This window comes from Pleurodeles waltl, chromosome 8 (assembly GCF_031143425.1).
Source record: "Pleurodeles waltl isolate 20211129_DDA chromosome 8, aPleWal1.hap1.20221129, whole genome shotgun sequence".
Lineage (NCBI taxonomy): Eukaryota > Metazoa > Chordata > Amphibia > Caudata > Salamandridae > Pleurodeles > Pleurodeles waltl.
The window spans coordinates 197,565,789-197,584,796 of NC_090447.1; the positions used below are offsets into that span (position 1 = coordinate 197,565,789).

At 47.6% G+C, this 19,008-nt stretch overlaps 1 protein-coding gene across 3 annotated transcripts in view; it reads right to left on the bottom strand.

The window, feature by feature from the left end:
- USP16 (ubiquitin specific peptidase 16) overlaps positions 1-19,008 on the bottom strand; it is a 318,997-nt gene that overhangs the window by 4,094 nt on the left and 295,895 nt on the right. For all 3 annotated transcript variants that reach the window (XM_069204074.1, XM_069204073.1, XM_069204072.1), the window contains exon 17: positions 2,380-2,536. In XM_069204074.1, coding sequence (XP_069060175.1) covers positions 2,380-2,536 — 157 coding nt within the window. The remainder of the gene's footprint in view (positions 1-2,379; positions 2,537-19,008) is intronic.

Consider the following 19,008-nt stretch of genomic DNA (forward strand, 5'->3'; position numbering starts at 1 on the left):
GGCTGTATGACAAATGCTTGTGATATTTCCTAGTGCAACATCGCTTGAGGCAACATCAGTACTGAGTCACATATCAGTGCTGGTGGGGTCTATATGAGCACCATTGATGTTGGAACTGGTATGATCTTAGCACTGGTCTGCACCCTGTTACTGGGACGGGCCCAGTAACAGGGTGCAGACGGCTAAGGGATGGTCCCGCAGGCAGTAATCTGACTGGGGAGCCCAGCAGCATTTTGGGCCCATCTTCACTCAAAAGGGAGCAGAAATCACACCAGAAATTTGCATCATAGCCTCTTTGAAGGCAAGTATCTCCTGTGGGATCAAAGAAGGCCAGGGAACACATGGTGCTTTTGGATCAACTGAAGAATCAGCTCAGAATCTGCAAATGTCAAAGGGGTGTGACATTCATCTTGAAACTCTTGTGCCTCCTTGCTAGAACCTGAGTGGCAAAATGGGATCAAGTTCTGCTTCACATATTTATGCTTGCGTTTAGACTTTGACTCTAAATTACTCAAAGACTTCAAGCTGAAATCAGATTGTTCACAAGAGCGACCTCAGGACAAGGGCCAAGACTGCCCGTGCGACTTGGAGCAGGACCTATGATTAGACCGTGCCCTTTTCTTGTGTTTGGCAATGTAGAGGTTTGCCTCCTGGTCTTGCATTGCTTTGGGTGCATGAGGGCACACTTGGTGCATGACTTGCAACTGTGACCAGAGCCCAGGCACCAAAGACATACCACACGAGGATCCATGACCCACAACTATTTCTTAAAGTCTTGCCAAGGCTTCCATCTTACGTCTTGGACAGTGAGAAAACTCAGTCACCTCCAAATGCTATGACACCAAATTCATTTGAAGGGTGTACTGTGCTCCTCCATCAAACGCAAGTAACCACAGAATAAAACTCTATCTGCTGTACATTATGAGGACATTGCGGGTCTCCATGGAAGAAAGAGGCTGAAGGCATATTTACTCAGGAAGGTCACGGAAGATTTTGGAAAGGTTGCTCCTTAGTGGCTTTTGGGTAGTGCAGTATTAAAATTTCTACTCATACTGAGAGTCGTGTCATATTATTTTTCCATGTGTCTAATCAGTTCAACAGAGGTGTTATTTATTAATACAGACAATATTACCATCCTTTTCTGTTTTAGTAGATTAGAATGTTATTGTTGGGCTATGCAATAGAGCTATAATGTTTTCAATGCTTGAAAATTTTAAATGTGTCTCCCAACAAAAAATAAAAATAAAAACAGAATGGCGTACATCCTATCAGCTGTTTTAATTCCATATCAGGTTACAATAGTTGAAATGTTGACTGGACATCCTACATGTAAGAACCGTACAGAGCTAAAATCTGTTTAGACCAACTGCTGTATTCAAGATTTATTTGGTCACAACTTTGTAGCTGTCACATAATGATTCTGGCTCTTCTATCTCTGCCATTAGTGGATGGTCAAGCCAATTTTAAGGTCGAAGGTTCCCGACTTCCTTTGGAATTCACCACTAATTTAACTGTCTGAGCTTCCACTGCATTTTCCCCTTTTTTCCTCAGTCATTAGGGACCCCCAAACTGCAGGTGTAGTTTCCCTTAGGAACACCCATGAATTAACCTTAGGACAGTGGGGACTCTAACCTTTCTCAGCATTATATAGTCACACCCCACATCAGTCGACCCTTTTGCCCAGACCCTGACTGTTGACATTATATGTTTTGGGGTGCAACAGTGCAGAAAGGTCTAGACTGAGGCTGTTTTGAGGACTCCCCACCCATCTGTAGCTTGGTAGCACAGGTTCAGCTTGACCTAAACGTTCTATCCTTTCTGCCACAATAATTGTATTATACTGCATCTAGCATCAACCCTCACACCACCACTTTTGAGGGGACCATGACTGTTCGACCAATCCACCTAGGAGAGGCTTGGGAAAAAAACTATTCTATTGCATGGTATTCAGTGTCCTTGTAAACAGGTGCTTCTGATGGATATTTCTAATTGCAGAATATCCCCAGATGCCAGAAAGGATCTGGGGAACTTCACTAGCAGTGCTCCTGTGTCCTGGCAGGAGACATCGGATGACTCTGCGTTGGCTCCAAAACACTCAGCAAGTGACTGAGTAGTCAGCTACACATAAGTGGCACCACAAAGCGCTGACATTAGGTCCTTTCCTTCCTGCATCTGCTGATGGGGATACGGAACTCTACTCCCAACTTTTGTTTATTTGCAACAAATTCCAAAACTTTTAGAAATAGTGTGCTAGGGAGCTATGTCTCCATTTAAAACTACAAGTCTCTCTGCCATTTGAATTAAAGGACCTGTTACTACCATCTTATTTTTAAATAACTGATTAGTTCGGAATATTGGTTCTTTTTTGTACATAATTACCTTTAGGAACAACTTTATTGATTACAAGATCCGCCAAACGTGTATTTGGTTGCCGTGCTTTAACAAACGCAGTGTAGTGTCCAGACCGCATGGTTCCACTGTGTTCAACAACTCCATACAAAGAATACAGCACTTTGGTGTCACCTTCAGCAACATTCTGTGAAGCAAACGCATTATAGCACTGTTAGTTCAGAACGAATAAAGCATTGCACACTGGATACATAAGGAGCTAAATGTGATGTGGTGGATTCTCAGATTATATTTATGGCAGTAAATTCTGACATTTTTAACAAGCGCTGAATTAAATTCAATGAATGCAAAGCATTAGATTAAGATAAATAAAAAGCAAGAAGAAAATAAATAAGAAATAAGTTACTTACCTGTAACTGTAGTTCTCCAGTATTGGAAGCTTTCATAGATTCACATGCTTGAATACTTCCCCGTCGTCGAGATGGGAGTCCCAGGTGGAATATACAACCTAGGCCTAAAATGTACATCTACAATACATGGCCTAGGCCTCAATTCAACTACATATCACAGTCATTTTGTCAAATAGACCCAAACTCAAAGTTGAACCAATCAGTTTGCCTCACCCCATAGACCCTCCTGTGAGAAGCTGCCTTCCCTCAGAAGTGCTGTAATAATGAAGAACACTGAGAAAAGAGCGAAGGTGAGCTCATCAGGGAGCCGGGTGGCTCGCATGTGAATCTATGAAAGCTTCCAATACTGGAGAACTACAGTTACAGGTAAGTAACTTATTTCTTACTCCAGTATTGGAACTTTCATAGATTCACATGCTTGAATAAGACTAGCAAGCATTAACCCGCACATTTTCTGTATTCATAAAACATTGTTTACCATATAATAAAAATATCATCCGCATTAAAAAAAGTAAATGCAAAGAAATTAGAGCTAACACACCCAAATATATATCTATATGCATAAGATGTACTTTAGTGTTAAACAGAAAATATGATTTTATAGCAGGAGCGGATGGTGGGAAAAAAACAGCTCACCTTAGTGGAACAATTGCCTAAGGGCTGCCTGACCCACTGCTGCATCTCGGTGCGTCTCAGCAGCCAAGCAGTAATGCTTCGTGAAAGCGTGTGTTGTCCTCCACGTCGCTGCTCGGCAGATGTCTGGCAGAGACACACCACAAAAGAGTGCACAGGATGTGGAGACTGTCCTAGCGGAATGTGCACGTACTCTGGCGTCCAGGGTTGACCAAACCTTTGATGGCAAAAGGCTATTGCGCTTGAAATCCATTTGGAAATAGTCTGCTCACTGAATGCAACAAAGAGTTGGTTTGATTTCCGGATTGAAGACTTTCGTTGCAGATAGAACTTAAGGCATCTTTTGACATTGAGAGAATGAAGCGATCTTTCTGCTTCAGTCTAAGGCTGTGGAAAGAAAGCCTTCAGCACCACTGGCTCATTAATATGAAAGTCTGATGGAACCTTATGGATAAACTTAGGATTGGTTCGCAGGATGATCTTATTGCCAGCAAATTTCAGAAGAGGTTCTTGGATGGTAAATGCTTGAATTTCGTTGACTAACGAGCAGATGTTAAGGCCAAGAGAAGCGCTACCTTCCAGGTGAGATATTTGATGTGTGCTTTATGAATGAGTTCAAATGGTTCCTTCATTAGCTGACCCAGGACTATATTTAGTTGCCAAGCTGGAGGCGCTGCTTTAACTGGAGGAAAAGACCGGAAGAGACCTTTCATGAATTGCTTGATGAGCCCATGGGGCCAGAGGGATGGCCCCTTAGAGAGTTGTCTATATCTGGAAATAGCTGCCAAGTGAACCTTAATAGATGCATGGGCAAGACCAGAGCGCACCAGATGAAGGAGATAAGGCAAGACTTGCTCTGGAGCAGAAGTAAGCCGGTGAATGTCATTAGAAATACACCATAAGCAGGATCGTTGACATTTTAATTTATAGGTTTTACTAGTGCTATCAGCACGTGCTTTAGCTAGAACGGACTTGCAGTCGTTAGGAATATTCAATAGGCCAAATTAATTGAATCCAGGAGCCATGCATTTAATCTGAGAGACCTTGGATCTGGATGCCTCACTGGGCCCTGATTGATGGTTAATAGCTCCGGAACCGGTGTTAACCTGATGGGAGGACACGAGGACAGCAACAGAAGTTCCGTGTACCACGGTTGATGTGGCCAGGCTGGAGCAATTAGGAGTAGCTGACATGGCTCCGATTTGACCTTGCTGATGACCCGCGGAAGTAGAGGTATCAGAGGAAAAGCGTAACCATAAATGCCTGACCATGCTATTGAAAGGGCATTTCCCCACGACCCTGGTTGGTGATGCCAGCTTGCATAAAACCGGCATTTCGCATTCTGGGATGTCGCAAACAGGTCCAGATTTGTTTTTCCCCATCTGAGGAATATTGCGTCCAGTGTCCGCTGATTCAGTTCCCATTCGTGGGAAGGTGTGCCGAGCCTGCTTAGCGAGTCTGCTGTGGTGTTGCTCACTGCTAGAAGATGTTCTGCTCTTATGTGTACTGTGTGTTGAATGCACCAGGTCCAAATGGTCTGTGCTTTCCTGGAAGGCAGATGAGACCAAGTCCCTCCTTGCTTGTTGATGTAGTGCATGGTGGTCGTATTGTCCATTCAGACAAGCACCAATGAGCCTCAGATTCTTGGCAGGAAAGCCTGCAGTGGCAGGTACTTAGCTCTGAGCTCGAGGAGGTTGATGTGAAGAGTAGCGTGAGAAGGGGTCCATTTGCCACTCACTTGGAGGTCTTGTACACATGCACCCCATCCCTCCATCGAAGCATCCGTTGTTATTGTAAACAAAGGGACCTGAGCTAAGAATCCTAAGCCCCTGGAGATGTTTGCCGGTGTTATCCACCAATCAAGGGAATCTAAGATCCTTGCTGTTATCTGTATGATGTCCCCGAAGGAACCTTGCATCGGTTTCCATTGCTTGTTGAGCTCTTCTTGTAGTGGACGCATCCAAAGGTGACTGTGGTGAATTAGATTGATACACGAGGACATCATCCCCAGTAATGACTTGAAATTTCTGCACTGCGTCTGCTAGTTTGATGAGTTTGAGTTGTCTTTCCTCCGCTGGGAACGCCTTTGTTTGAGTTGTGTCCAATATAGCACCCAGGAAAACTATTCTTCTTGTAGGCTGAAGATGGGACTTCTCTCGATTGAGAGTGAGACCTAACTGTTTGAAAAGGCATATAGACATCTTGAGAGAATAACGTAGAGACTGGATGTTGGAAGCCTTCAGTTACCAGTCATCCAGATATGGAAATATGTGGTGTCTGTAGCACTTTATATACACTGCAACAGGGGCTAGGCACTTTGTAAAAATCCGGGGAGCAGATTTGAGTCCGGAAGGTAGCACTTTAAATTGAAAGTGCTGGCCGGCTACCATAAATCTTAAGAATTTCCTGTGCTTCGGGTGAATGGGTATGTGGAAGAAGGCATCCTGCAGGTCTAAGGAAGCCATAAAATCTCCTCTGTTGAGAAGCTGCAAAACATCCTTCAATGTTACCATGCGGAAGGACTGCTTCTTCAGATATTTGTTAAGCTCCCTCAGATCCAGGAAGGGTCTCCACAGACAAGATTTTTTCCTGATTAGGAAGAAGCGAGAATAGAAGCCTCTTCCTTTTTGAGAATAAGGTACGGCCTCTATCGCTCCTTTGGATAACATGACATCTATTTCCAGGAGGAGAAGATGTAGATGCTTTTGACGTACCCAGGAAGGCGGAGTCTCGAGGGGCATACAAGTGAACTCTAGCAGATGACCGTAACTTATTATGTCCAGAACCCACCTGTCGTTTGTTATCGAACGCCAACGTTGCAGGTGATGTTTTAAGGAAGGAGAGGCAGCCGGCCATTGGAGGCTGTCATTGTCTGCAGGAGGTATCTTTGGGTTGTCTCCCTAACTTTCATCTGGGAGGAGGTCTGCTGTATGCTGCTGTCGGAGGCTGTCTCTGATGATATTGGGGTCTGGAAGATTGAAAATGTGAGGAATAAGCTGGGTACCTGTATGATTGGTAACCACCCTGAAAGGAAGACTGCCCTCTACCTCTGGCTCCACGAAAGGGAATGCGTTTGTACTGCAGTGATCCTGAAGACCTGGCAGTATCAGTGTCTGCCTTGATTGCTTGGAGAGCGTCGTCCACATGCTTGCCAAAAAGGTCTTGTCTATCATAAGGAAGGTCCAGAATCTTAGTTTGGACATCCGGTCGACAATTTGTGGGTTTAAGCCACCCCTGGCGCCTTAAAACTGCTGATCTGGCCAGAAGCCCAAACCCCATAGCGTCAATGTCTAATGCACAATCAACCTCTGCAGATGTGCACTGTCTTTCAATGAGAATCTTCCTCGCCTCGGTCTTGCTAGAATCAGAAAGATCATCTACCGAGTGAGCAATGTCCGACCACAGCTGCCTATAATATCTTCCCAGGAGCGCCAAAGGAGTTGGCAGCGCGGACCACAATGACAGACATAGAAGAAAATCTTTTTCTGATGTTGTCAAGGCGCCTATCATCCTTGTCTGGGGGTGCAGACAGAGGTGCCAAAGGGTTTCGAGAACGTCGCTGGGCAGCCTGAGAAACCACTGAGTCTGGTTTCAGATGTCCCAAAAGGCAAGCAGGGGCATCATCTGTCGCTTTATACTTCTTATCTAACTTTTTTAAGACTGCTGGCACCGTAGCAGGGTTACGCATAATTTTCAATCCCTGATTCCACACATGATCTATAATAGGGATTGCTCTGACCACCTTCCTATGAGGTTCTTTAAAATCATACAAGAAGCAATCCTGCTGTGTGGTTGGCATTTAAAACTCAAATCGTGCAGCCGCTTTCCCTAATAAATTATTAAATGAACTAATATCTTCCAGAGGGGACTCAACAGAAGTTAGTTCTGGTGAGGGAGGTGCTGGGAGTACATAGTCATCTCACTCATCCTGTTCTGAAAGCGCTTCCTCTTCTTCAGCCACTTCTTCTGACAAAGCCTGGGCTTGTGGACCCTGCGGAGCTTGAGAAGGAATCTGTGGAGTAGTAGGAAGAACTGGCAGGGTTACTGGAGTACATGGTGCCGTAACCACTGGAATAGGATCTGTTGCAACCTGTGGACGGAAGCGCTCCTTATAATCCGCCAGCATGGCCTGTAGGTCAGAAATCAGACCAGAAGGTAAGGATACCATTCCTTGCTGTGGCTGATGTGGAACTGGGTCGTAGTATTGCTGATCATAATAGGAGTCGTCATCAGAGTACTCTTGACATTTTACATGTAATTGAGATGGACTCCTGGCTACACCACTCAGCCTTCCTCTGATTCGTCATCATCATCGCCAGCTAAAAAGAGAGATGGCAAAAGTCGTGACACCTTACCTGGTGATGTTATAGACGGTGTAAAGAAATGGCTCCCTGTTGCAGTTACCCCCCACTTTTTGCCTGATACTGATGCTGACTTGACTGAGAAGTGTGCTGGGACCCTGCTAACCAGGCCCCAGCACCAGTGTTCTTTCACCTAAAATGTACCATTGTCTCCACAATTGGCACAACCCTGGCACCCAGGTAAGTCCCTTGTAACTGGTACCCCTGGTACCAAGGGCCCTGATGCCAGGGAAGGTCTCTAAGGGCTGCAGCATGTCTTATGCCACCATAGGGACCCCTCACTCAGCACAGACACACTGCTTACCAGCTTGTGTGTGCTGGTGGGGAGAAAATGACTAAGTGGACCTGGCACTCCCCTCAGGGTGCCATGCCAACCTCACACTGCCTATGGCATAGGTAAGTCACCCCTCTAACAGGCCTTACAGCCCTAAGGCAGGGTGCACTATACCACAGGTGAGGGCATATGTGCATGAGCACTATGCCCCTACAGTGTCTAAGCAAAACCTTAGACATTGTAAGTGCAGGGTAGCCATAAGAGTATTTGGGCTGGGAGTCTGTCAAAAACGAACTCCACAACTCCATAATGGCTACACTGAATACTGGGAAGTTTAGTATCAAACTTCTCAGAATAATAAACCCACACTGATGCCAGTGTTGGATTTATTAAAAAATGCACACAGAGGGCCTCTTAGAGATGCCCCCTGTATTTTACCCAATTGTTCAGTGCAGGACTGACTGGTCTCTGCCAGCCTGCTGCTGAGAGACGAGTTTCTGACCCCATGCGGGGAGAGCCTTTGTGCTCTCTGAGGACAGAAACAAAAGCCTGCTCTGGGTGCGGTGCTTCACACCTCCCCCCCCCCGCAGGAACTGTAACACCTAGCAGTGAGCTTCAAAGGCTCAAGCTTCGTGTTACAATGCCCCAGGGCACTCCAGCTAGTGGAGATGCCCACCCCCTGGACCCAGCCCCCACTTTTGGCGGCAAGTCCAGGAGAGATAATGAGAAAAACAAGGAGGAGTCACTGGCCAGTCAGGACAGCCCCTAAGGTGTCCTGAGCTGAGGTGACTCTGACTTTGAGAAATCCTCCATCTTGTAGAAGGAGGATTCCCCCAATAGGAATAGGGATGTGACCCCCCTCCCCTTGGGAGGAGGCACAAAGAGGGTGTACCCACCCTCAGGGCTAGTAGCCATTGGCTACTAACCCCCCAGACCTAAACACGCCCTTAAATTTAGTATTTAAGGGCTCCCCTGAACCTAAGAATTTAGATTCCTGCAACTAACAAGAAGAAGAGGACTGCTGAGCTAAAAAAACCCTGCAGAGGAAGAACAGAAGACACCAACTGCTTTGGCCCCAGACTTACCGGCCTGTCTCCTGCCTTCCAAAGAAACCTGCTCCAGCGACGCTTTCCAAGGGACCAGCGACCTCTGAATCCTCTGAGGACTGCCCTGCTTCAAGAAAGACTAGAAACTCCCGAGGACAGCGGCCCTGCTCCAAAAGAACTGCAACTTTGTTTCAAGTAGCAGATTTAAAGACCCCTGCAACTCCCCGCAAGAAGCGTGAGACTTGCAACACTGCACCCGGCGACCCCGACTCGACTGGTGGAGAAACAACGCTTCAGGGAGGACCCTCCGGCGACTCTACGACTGAGTAACCAAAGTTGTCCCCCCTGAGCCCCCACAGCGACGCCTGCAGAGGGAATCCCCAGGCTCCCCCTGACAGCGACTGTCTGAACTCCATTTCCCGACGGCTGGAAAAGACCCTGCACCCGCAGCGCCTAAAGGAACGGAACTTCTGTGCAGGAGTGACCCCCAGGAAGCCCTCTCCCTTGCCCAGGTGGTGGCTACCCCGAGGAGCCCCCGCCTTGCCTGCCTGCGACGCTGAAGAGATCCCTTGATCTCTCATTGAAAACCATTGAAAACCCGACGCATGTTTGCACACTGCACCCGGCCGCCCCCGCGCTGCTGAGGGTGTACTTTTTGTGCTGACTTGTGTCCCCCCCGGTGCCCTACAAAACCCCCCTGGTCTGCCCTCCGAAGACGCGGGTACTTACCTGCTGGCAGACTGGAACCGGGGCACCCCCTTCTCTCTATTGAAGCCTATGTGTTTTGGGCACCTCTTTGACCTTTGCACCTGACCGGCCCTGAGCTGCTGGTGTGATAACTTTGTGGTTGCTCTGAACCCCCAACGGTGGGCTACCTTGGACCAAAAACTGAAGCCTGTAAGTGACTTACTTACCTGTTAAAACTAACATTACTTTACCTCCCCCAGGAACTGTGAAAATTGCACTGTGTCCACTTTTAACACACCTTATTGTGTTTTATGAAAAAAGTATACATGCTAATGAAATGATTCAAAGTTCCTAAAGTACTTACCTGCAATACCTTTCAAATGAGATATTACATGTAAAATTTGAACCTGTGGTTCTTAAAATAAACTAAGAAAAGATATTTTTCTATAACAAAACCTATTGGCTGGATTTGTCTCTGAGTGTGTGTTCCTCATTTATTGCCTGTGTGTATGTACAACAAATGCTTAACACTACTCCTTGGATAAGCCTACTGCTCGACCACACTACCACAAAATAGAGCATTAGTATTATCTCTTTTTGCCACTATCTTACCTCTAAGGGGAACCCTTGGACTCTGTGCATACTATTCCTTACTTTGAAATAGTGCATACAGAGCCAACTTCCTACATTGGTGGATCAGCGGTGGGGTACAAGACTTTGCATTTGCTGGATTACTCAGCCAATACCTGATCACACGACAAATTCCAAAAATTGTCATTAGAAATTGATTTTTGCAATTTGAAATTTTTCTAAATTCTTTAAAGTCCTGCTAGGGCCTTGTGTTAGTCCCTGTTAGCATTTCTTTTAGAGTTTAAAAGTTTGGTAAAAGTTTGAATTAGATTCTAGAACTAGTTTTTAGATTCTTAAAAAGTATTCCAACTTTTAGAAGCATAACGTCTAGTACAGATGTGAATGTGGTGGAACTCGACACCACACCTTACCTCCATCTTAAGATGAAGGAGCTAAGGTCACTCTGTAAAATAAAGAAAATAACAATGGGCCCAAGACCTTCCAAACTACAGCTCCAGGAGCTGTTGGCAGAGTTTAAAAAGGCCAACCCCTCTGAGGATGGCAACACAGAGGATGAAGATAGTGACTTGGAGGAAAATTCCCCCCTACCAGTCCTATTTAGGGAGAACAGGGTCTCTCAAGCCCTGTCTCCAAACATAATAGTCAGAGATGCTGGCTCCCTCACAGGAGGGACCAACAACTCTGAAATCACTGAGGATAACTCCAGTGAAGAGGACATCCAGTTAGCCAGGATGGCCAAAAGAATGGCTTTGGAAAGACAGATACTAGCCATAGAAAGGGAAAGACAAGAGATGGGCCTAGGACCCATCAATGGTGGCAGCAACATAAATAGAGTCAGAGATTCTCCTGACATGTTGAAAATCCCAAAAGGGATTGTAACTAAATATGAAGATGGTGATGACATTACCAAATGGTTCACAGCTTTTGAGAGGGCTTGTGTAACCAGAAAAGTAAACAAATCTCACTGGGGTGCTCTCCTTTGGGAAATGTTCACTGGAAAGTGTAGGGATAGACTCCTCACACTCTCTGGAAAAGATGTAGAATCCTATGACCTCATGAAGGGTACCCTGATTGAGGGCTTTGGATTCTCCACTGAGGAGTACAGGATTAGGTTCAGGGGGGCTCAAAAATCCTCGAGCCAGACCTGGGTTGATTTTGTTGACTACTCAGTGAAAACACTGGATGGTTGGGTAACTGGAAATGAAGTGCATGACTATGTTGGGCTTTATAATTTGTTTATGAAAGAACACATTTTAAGTAACTGCTCCAATGAAAAGTTGCATCAGTATCTGGTAGACCTAGGTCCAATTTCTCCCCAAGAATTGGGAAAGAAGGCAGACCACTGGGTCAAGACTAGGGTAACCAAAACTTCCACTGGGGGTGACCAAAAGAAAGGGGTTACAAAGCCTCCCCAGGAGAAAGTGGGTGACACTAGAAACAAATAAAGAGAGTCATCTGAAGGCCCCCAAAAACCAGACCAGGTGGGTGGGCCCCGAGACACAACCCAAAACAAAGGTGGGTACCAGGGTAAGAACTGGGATGCCACTAAGGCATGGTGCCATAACTGTAGACAGACAGGGCACCACACCAAGGACACTTCTTGTCCCAAAAACAAACCCCCTAGCAAAATCCCAGGGGTAACCAGTGTAGCCATTGGGGATGACTCCTCAGATGAGGAGGTCTTCATAGCCTTCAACTGGAAAAAGGGCCCAACAGGTGAGTTGGAGATTCCAGAGGGAAGTAGACACTTCCACCACCTACAGGTGAATGGAATCCCAGCCACTGCCCTGAGAGACACTTGTGCCAGTCACACTATTGTGCATGACAGGCTGGTGTTCTCAAACCAGTACATCCCAGGTGAGATGGCCAGAGTAAGAGTTAGCCCAGACAGGGTCACTGATAGGCCTGTGGCTTTTGTGCCCATAGAAGTGGGTGGGACTTTTTGCTGGAGAAGGGTGGTAGTCAGTACAGACCTCCCCCTTGATTGTCTCCTTCGAAATGACTACCCAGAGGTTAGTCAGAGCCCAAGAGAGGAACTGGTCCAGTGCCAGTCCTCTCCCAAGGATTCTGGAGGTGCTGCCTCTGCAGTAACTGCAAGTAGGCCCCAGAAGAAAAAGAAAAGAAAACAGAGTAGGAAGGGTGGACAACCTTTAGTCAAGGTTCCAGAAAGCCAAGGAGATTCTGCTCCAGTAGGGGAGAACTACAAAACTGGCACTGGTAAAGTCCAACCTGACCCACAAGAAGTCCTGGCTAGTCAGGCAACTGTTAAGCCTGAGTGGGTGGCTCCTCAGCTAACAGAAGAAAGAGTGGAAGAAGGGTGTTTACTACAAGATGTGGTAACCCTCCACTCTAATACAGCAGACAGGCACCCTGAACCCAAAGAAGCCTGTAACTTAGCCCCTTCCCTTGTAGGTGAAGAGCTAAAGGTGTGGTTCTGGGCACTGACAGCTGTCAGTGGCCTCTGCTGGGTGTTAGCCTTTATGGCTGCACTGTCCTTGGCATGGTGGTCTGACCCCATGCCAAATAGCAAGTTAGGCCCCCTGACCCTATTGGTCATGGTGGGGTTACTCCAGCTCTGGGTAACCTCTTTGGGTAAGCTAGGGGTGACCCTGGCTAAGATAAGATTAGCAGAGGTGGATACCTCTAACCCCAAAATAGAGAGAATGGGTGAAGACATTAAAAGCACAGACAAGAGGCAATTCAGACTAGGTCCTATCACTGTGGAAGTGGGTCAGTTCCCCAGAGGGAATGACCTGAACAGGAGGATGTAAGGCAGAGTAGGCCCTGCAACAAACCAGCCTATTTCCTCTACTCTTCCTCGCCTGACAGACTAGGAAGACTCTCCCAGCTTTGGCTGAGTCTCCTGGCCTGTGGGCTGGGGGGGGGGGGGGGGCTTGTGTAAAGAAATGGCTCCCTGTTGCAGTTACCCCCCACTTTTTGCCTGATACTGATGCTGACTTGACTGAGAAGTGTGCTGGGACCCTGCTAACCAGGCCCCAGCACCAGTGTTCTTTCACCTAAAATGTACCATTGTCTCCACAATTGGCACAACCCTGGCACCCAGGTAAGTCCCTTGTAACTGGTACCCCTGGTACCAAGGGCCCTGATGCCAGGGAAGGTCTCTAAGGGCTGCAGCATGTCTTATGCCACCCTAGGGACCCCTCACTCAGCACAGACACACTGCTTACCAGCTTGTGTGTGCTGGTGGGGAGAAAATGACTAAGTGGACCTGGCACTCCCCTCAGGGTGCCATGCCAACCTCACACTGCCTATGGCATAGGTAAGTCACCCCTCTAACAGGCCTTACAGCCCTAAGGCAGGGTGCACTATACCACAGGTGAGGGCATATGTGCATGAGCACTATGCCCCTACAGTGTCTAAGCAAAACCTTAGACATTGTAAGTGCAGGGTAGCCATAAGAGTATTTGGGCTGGGAGTCTGTCAAAAACGAACTCCACAACTCCATAATGGCTACACTGAATACTGGGAAGTTTAGTATCAAACTTCTCAGAATAATAAACCCACACTGATGCCAGTGTTGGATTTATTAAAAAATGCACACAGAGGGCCTCTTAGAGATGCCCCCTGTATTTTACCCAATTGTTCAGTGCAGGACTGACTGGTCTCTGCCAGCCTGCTGCTGAGAGACGAGTTTCTGACCCCATGCGGTGAGAGCCTTTGTGCTCTCTGAGGACAGAAACAAAAGCCTGCTCTGGGTGCGGTGCTTCACACCTCCCCCCCCCGCAGGAACTGTAACACCTAGCAGTGAGCTTCAAAGGCTCAAGCTTCGTGTTACAATGCCCCAGGGCACTCCAGCTAGTGGAGATGCCCGCCCCCTGGACTCAGCCCCCACCTTTGGCGGCAAGTCCAGGAGAGATAATGAGAAAAACAAGGAGGAGTCACTGGCCAGTCAGGACAGCCCCTAAGGTGTCCTGAGCTGAGGTGACTCTGACTTTGAGAAATCCTCCATCTTGTAGAAGGAGGATTCCCCCAATAGGAATAGGGATGTGACCCCCTCCCCTTGGGAGGAGGCACAAAGAGGGTGTACCCACCCTCAGGGCTAGTAGCCATTGGCTACTAACCCCCCAGACCTAAACACGCCCTTAAATTTAGTATTTAAGGGCTCCCCTGAACCTAAGAATTTAGATTCCTGCAACTAACAAGAAGAAGAGGACTGCTGAGCTGAAAAACCCCTGCAGAGGAAGAACAGAAGACACCAACTGCTTTGTCCCCAGACTTACCGGCCTGTCTTCTGCCTTCCAAAGAAACCTGCTCCAGCGACGCTTTCCATGGGACCTGCGACCTCTGAATCCTCTGAGGACTGCCCTGCTTCAAGAAAGACTAGAAACTCCCGAGGACAGCGGCCCTGCTCCAAAAGAACTGCAACTTTGTTTCAAGTAGCAGATTTAAAGACCCCTGCAACTCCCCGCAAGTAGCGTGAGACTTGCAACACTGCACCCGGCGACCCCGACTCGACTGGTGGAGAAACAACGCTTCAGGGAGGACCCTCCGGTGACTCTACGACTGTGAGTAACCAAAGTTGTCCCCCCTGAGCCCCCACAGCGACGCCTGCAGAGGGAATCCCCTGGCTCCCCCTGACAGCGACTGTCTGAACTCCATTTCCCGACGGCTGGAAAAGACCCTGCACCCGCAGCCCCCAGCGCCTAAAGGAACGGAACTTCTGTGCAGGAGTGACCCCCAGGAAGCCCTCTCCCTTGCGCAGGTGGTGGCTACCCCGAGGAGCCCCCCCCTTGCCTGCCTGCGACGCTGAAGAGATCCCTTGATCTCTCATTGAAAACCATTGAAAACCCGACGCATGTTTGCACACTGCACCCGGCCGCCCCCGCGCTGCTGAGGGTGTACTTTTTGTGCTGACTTGTGTCTCCCCCGGTGCCCTACAAAACCCCCCTGGTCTGCCCTCCGAAGACGCGGGTACTTACCTGCTGGCAGACTGGAACCGGGTCACCCCCTTCTCTCCATTGAAGCCTATGTGTTTTGGGCACCTCTTTGACCTTTGCACCTGACCGGCCCTGAGCTGCTGGTGTGATAACTTTGTGGTTGCTCTGAACCCCCAACGGTGGGCTACCTTGGACCAAAAATTTAAACCTGTAAGTGACTTACTTACCTGTTAAAACTAACATTACTTTACCTCCCCCAGGAACTGTGAAAATTGCACTGTGTCCACTTTTAAAACAGCTTATTGTGTTTTATGTAAAAAGTATACATGCTAATGAAATGATTCAAAGTTCCTAAAGTACTTACCTGCAATACCTTTCAAATGAGATATTACATGTAAAATTTGAACCTGTGGTTCTTAAAATAAACTAAGAAAAGATATTTTTCTATAACAAAACCTATTGGCTGGATTTGTCTCTGAGTGTGTGTTCCTCATTTATTGCCTGTGTGTATGTACAACAAATGCTTAACACTACTCCTTGGATAAGCCTACTGCTCGACCACACTACCACAAAATAGAGCATTAGTATTATCTCTTTTTGCCACTATCTTACCTCTAAGGGGAACCCTTGGACTCTGTGCATACTATTCCTTACTTTGAAATAGTGCATACAGAGCCAACTTCCTACTGACGGTGTCAAATGAGTCTTCGATATCCTTTTAAGAGGAGTATACTCTGAAGAGTGGTACAGAGGTAACAACGATGGTCTTTGTTGTTTTGCCGGAATCATTTTGACTGTGGATGACAAAATCCTCGTGTCGTAGATGGTGGCGACGACGATAACAGTCACTGGAAACGTCATCGACTGTGTAATCGACAAGAGTACCGTCGACACGAGTGTAGTCGACGGAGGCGTTGTCTGAAGCATTGTCGACGGAGGCATAGTTGACAAGGGTATCATCGACAGAGGCACCGCCGACGTGAGATCAATCGTCGACGGGAGGGTCGTTGACGAGAATACTCCTGTTGACGAGATGGGGCGCCCCGTCAACAAGGATAAAAGTGTTGTCGACAAGGATCCTGTGGCAGCCACAGTCGACATTGACAGAGTGACTATTACGGGCGGCACTGACGAAACAGTCGATGAGAGCACCGTCAACACTGTGAGAGTCCCTTTAAAGTTGGATTCTTGATCTTCTTTTTGGACAGGTCCGCTGTCCATGGGAACTTCTTGGTCCTTGGTGATGCAGGCAGTCCCCTGGAGGATTTTCAGGGGTTGCTGGTCCTGCATAACGCGTTGCTTCTCTTCTTGCAGCTTATCGAAGCAGGAGACGGGCTGGTAGGGTTGGTGCCGAGTCTGTTGGTGTCTCCTCTTCTCTGTGGGGTTTTCAGCTCAGCAGTCATCCTTCTTTCTTAAGGTCATCAGGAATCTGATGATCTAGGTTCAGGGTTGCCCCTAAGTGCTAAATTTAGGGGTGTGTTAGGGTCAGGGGGGAGTAGCTAATGGCTACTGTCCCTGAGGGTGGCTACACCCTGCTTGTGCCCACTCCCTCTGGGGAGGGGGGCACATCCCTATCCCTATTGGTCCTACTCCTCTAAAGCAAGATGGAGGATTTCTCAAGGAGGGGGGTCACTTCAGCTCAGGTCACCTTAGGGGTGGGTCTGGCTTGAGGGGTCACTCCTCCTTGTTTTTCTCATTATCCCTCTGCACTTGCTGCCAAAAGTGGGGGCTCGTCCAGGGGGCAGGCATCTCCACTGGCTGGAGTGCCCTGGGGGCATTGTAACTCCACGCCTCAGCCTTTGAGGCTCACCGCCAGGTGTTACAGTTCCTGCAGGGGGGACGTGTGAAGCACCTCTACCCAGTGCAGGCTTTATTTCTGGCCCCAGAGAGCACAAAGGCTCTCCCCCCAGGGGGTCAGAAACTCATCTTTCAGTGGCAGGCTGGCACAAACCAGTCAGTCCTGCACTGAAGGATTGGGTAAAATACAGGGGGCATCTCTAAGATGCCCTCTCTATGCGTTTTTTAAGAAATCCAACACTGGCATCAGTGTGGGCTTATTATTCTGAGAAGTTTGATACCAAACTTTCCAGTATTCAGTATAGCCATTATGGAACTGTGAAGTTAGTTTTGACAAACTCCCAGACCATATACTTAATATGGCCACACTGCACTTACAATGTTTAAGAATGGACTTAAACACTGTAGGGGCATATTGCTCATGCACCTATGCCCTCACCTGTGGTATAGTGCACCCTGCCTTAGGGCTTTAAGGCCTGCTGGAGGGGTGATTTACCTATGCCACAGGCAGTGTTTTGTGTGCATGGCACCCTGAGGGGGATGCCATGTCAACTGTGCCTTTTTCTCCCCACCAACACACACAATCTGCAAAGAGTGTGTGCATGTGTTAGGTGAGGGGCCCCTTAGAGTGGCACAACACAACAGATGCTGCAGCCCTTAGGGACATTCCCTGGTTACAGGGCCCTTAGTACCACAGGTACCTTTTACAAGGGACTTATCTGTGTCCCAAGGGTGTGCCAATTGTGGAAACAGTAATACATTTTCAGTGAAAGAACACTGGTGCTGGGGCCTGGTTAGCAGGGTCCCAGTACACTCTCAGGCAAGTCAGCATCAATATCAGGCAAAAAGTGGCGGGGCAGGGTTAACTGCAACAGGAAGCCATTTTCTAACAGAATCCAACTAGATTCTTGACTTGAACTCTGTCAACTAAATCCAAACAAGTGTGCCAGTAAGATAATGTGGCCCCTCAATGTGGGTTACCAAGCTGTAGAAGAGCATGTATGCTGCTAGGCAAAGAATATGAAGGATTCCAGGCTCTTCAAATGGAGACCGTGGCAGTAGCTGCTGTATGGTTTTCGCAGGTGGTGGTCCTCCCTGGCCATAAGGTCATGAAAACCCACCACCTGGATCTGAATGAGGCCGAGCCATAAGCAGGAGTGTTGAAACTGCAGAGTGTGCGGTTGCAGAGGAGCATTTAGGGCATGGAGGGCCGGTAAGGGCGTTCTGTAGTGAATGTGTGTGACGAGGTGTGGGGTGAGGGGGAGCATTTCCTGCACTTTTTTCCATACAGATGGTAGTTTAGTGGTAGCTTTGGATTACAAGTGGCTATCCAGCCTCTAACATTTAGCTCTCACTATTAGCTCCTCCAGACTCATCAAGGCTTTAATGCACGGTATACCAGTTTGCTCCTTAGGCGCAGTTTTCCCCCCAGTTAATTTATCAACTGTTTATCAGCTGTTTTGGGTGATTTTCTGTCTCTAATCACTGCTCTGATATCCTAGTTATGGCTATTTTGAAGCTGCTTATAGTTACAGCATGCCCACATCACATACTGGAGTCGTGAGGAGACTGGCAGCAAACCAAGGTATTAAAAGGCTGTTAGTTGGAACGTATATCTTCAAAATGCCCCAAGAAAAGCACAGAAGTTGAGTCAATCCCTCATGAATCCCATACCAAATTTACGTCAAATATGCAGGTGCAGTCTTGCATTTTTTGAAAGGTAATTTGGTAAAAGTCAGCCCCCCAAGGAAGGCATAAGTGAGAGTTCACACAATTGCTGCCTCAACCTCACCAGCAGTAACAATGCAAGTAAAGGGACATGGGGCTCAATGACGAAGACAAATGATGAACAAGGTGGTGTGGAGGCACTTAAACTGCATTTGGTCATTCCTAATAGGTCTGCCTAGTGCATCCATCTCCTTCAGCATGTCTAGCCTCCCGGAAATAATGAATACTAACCAT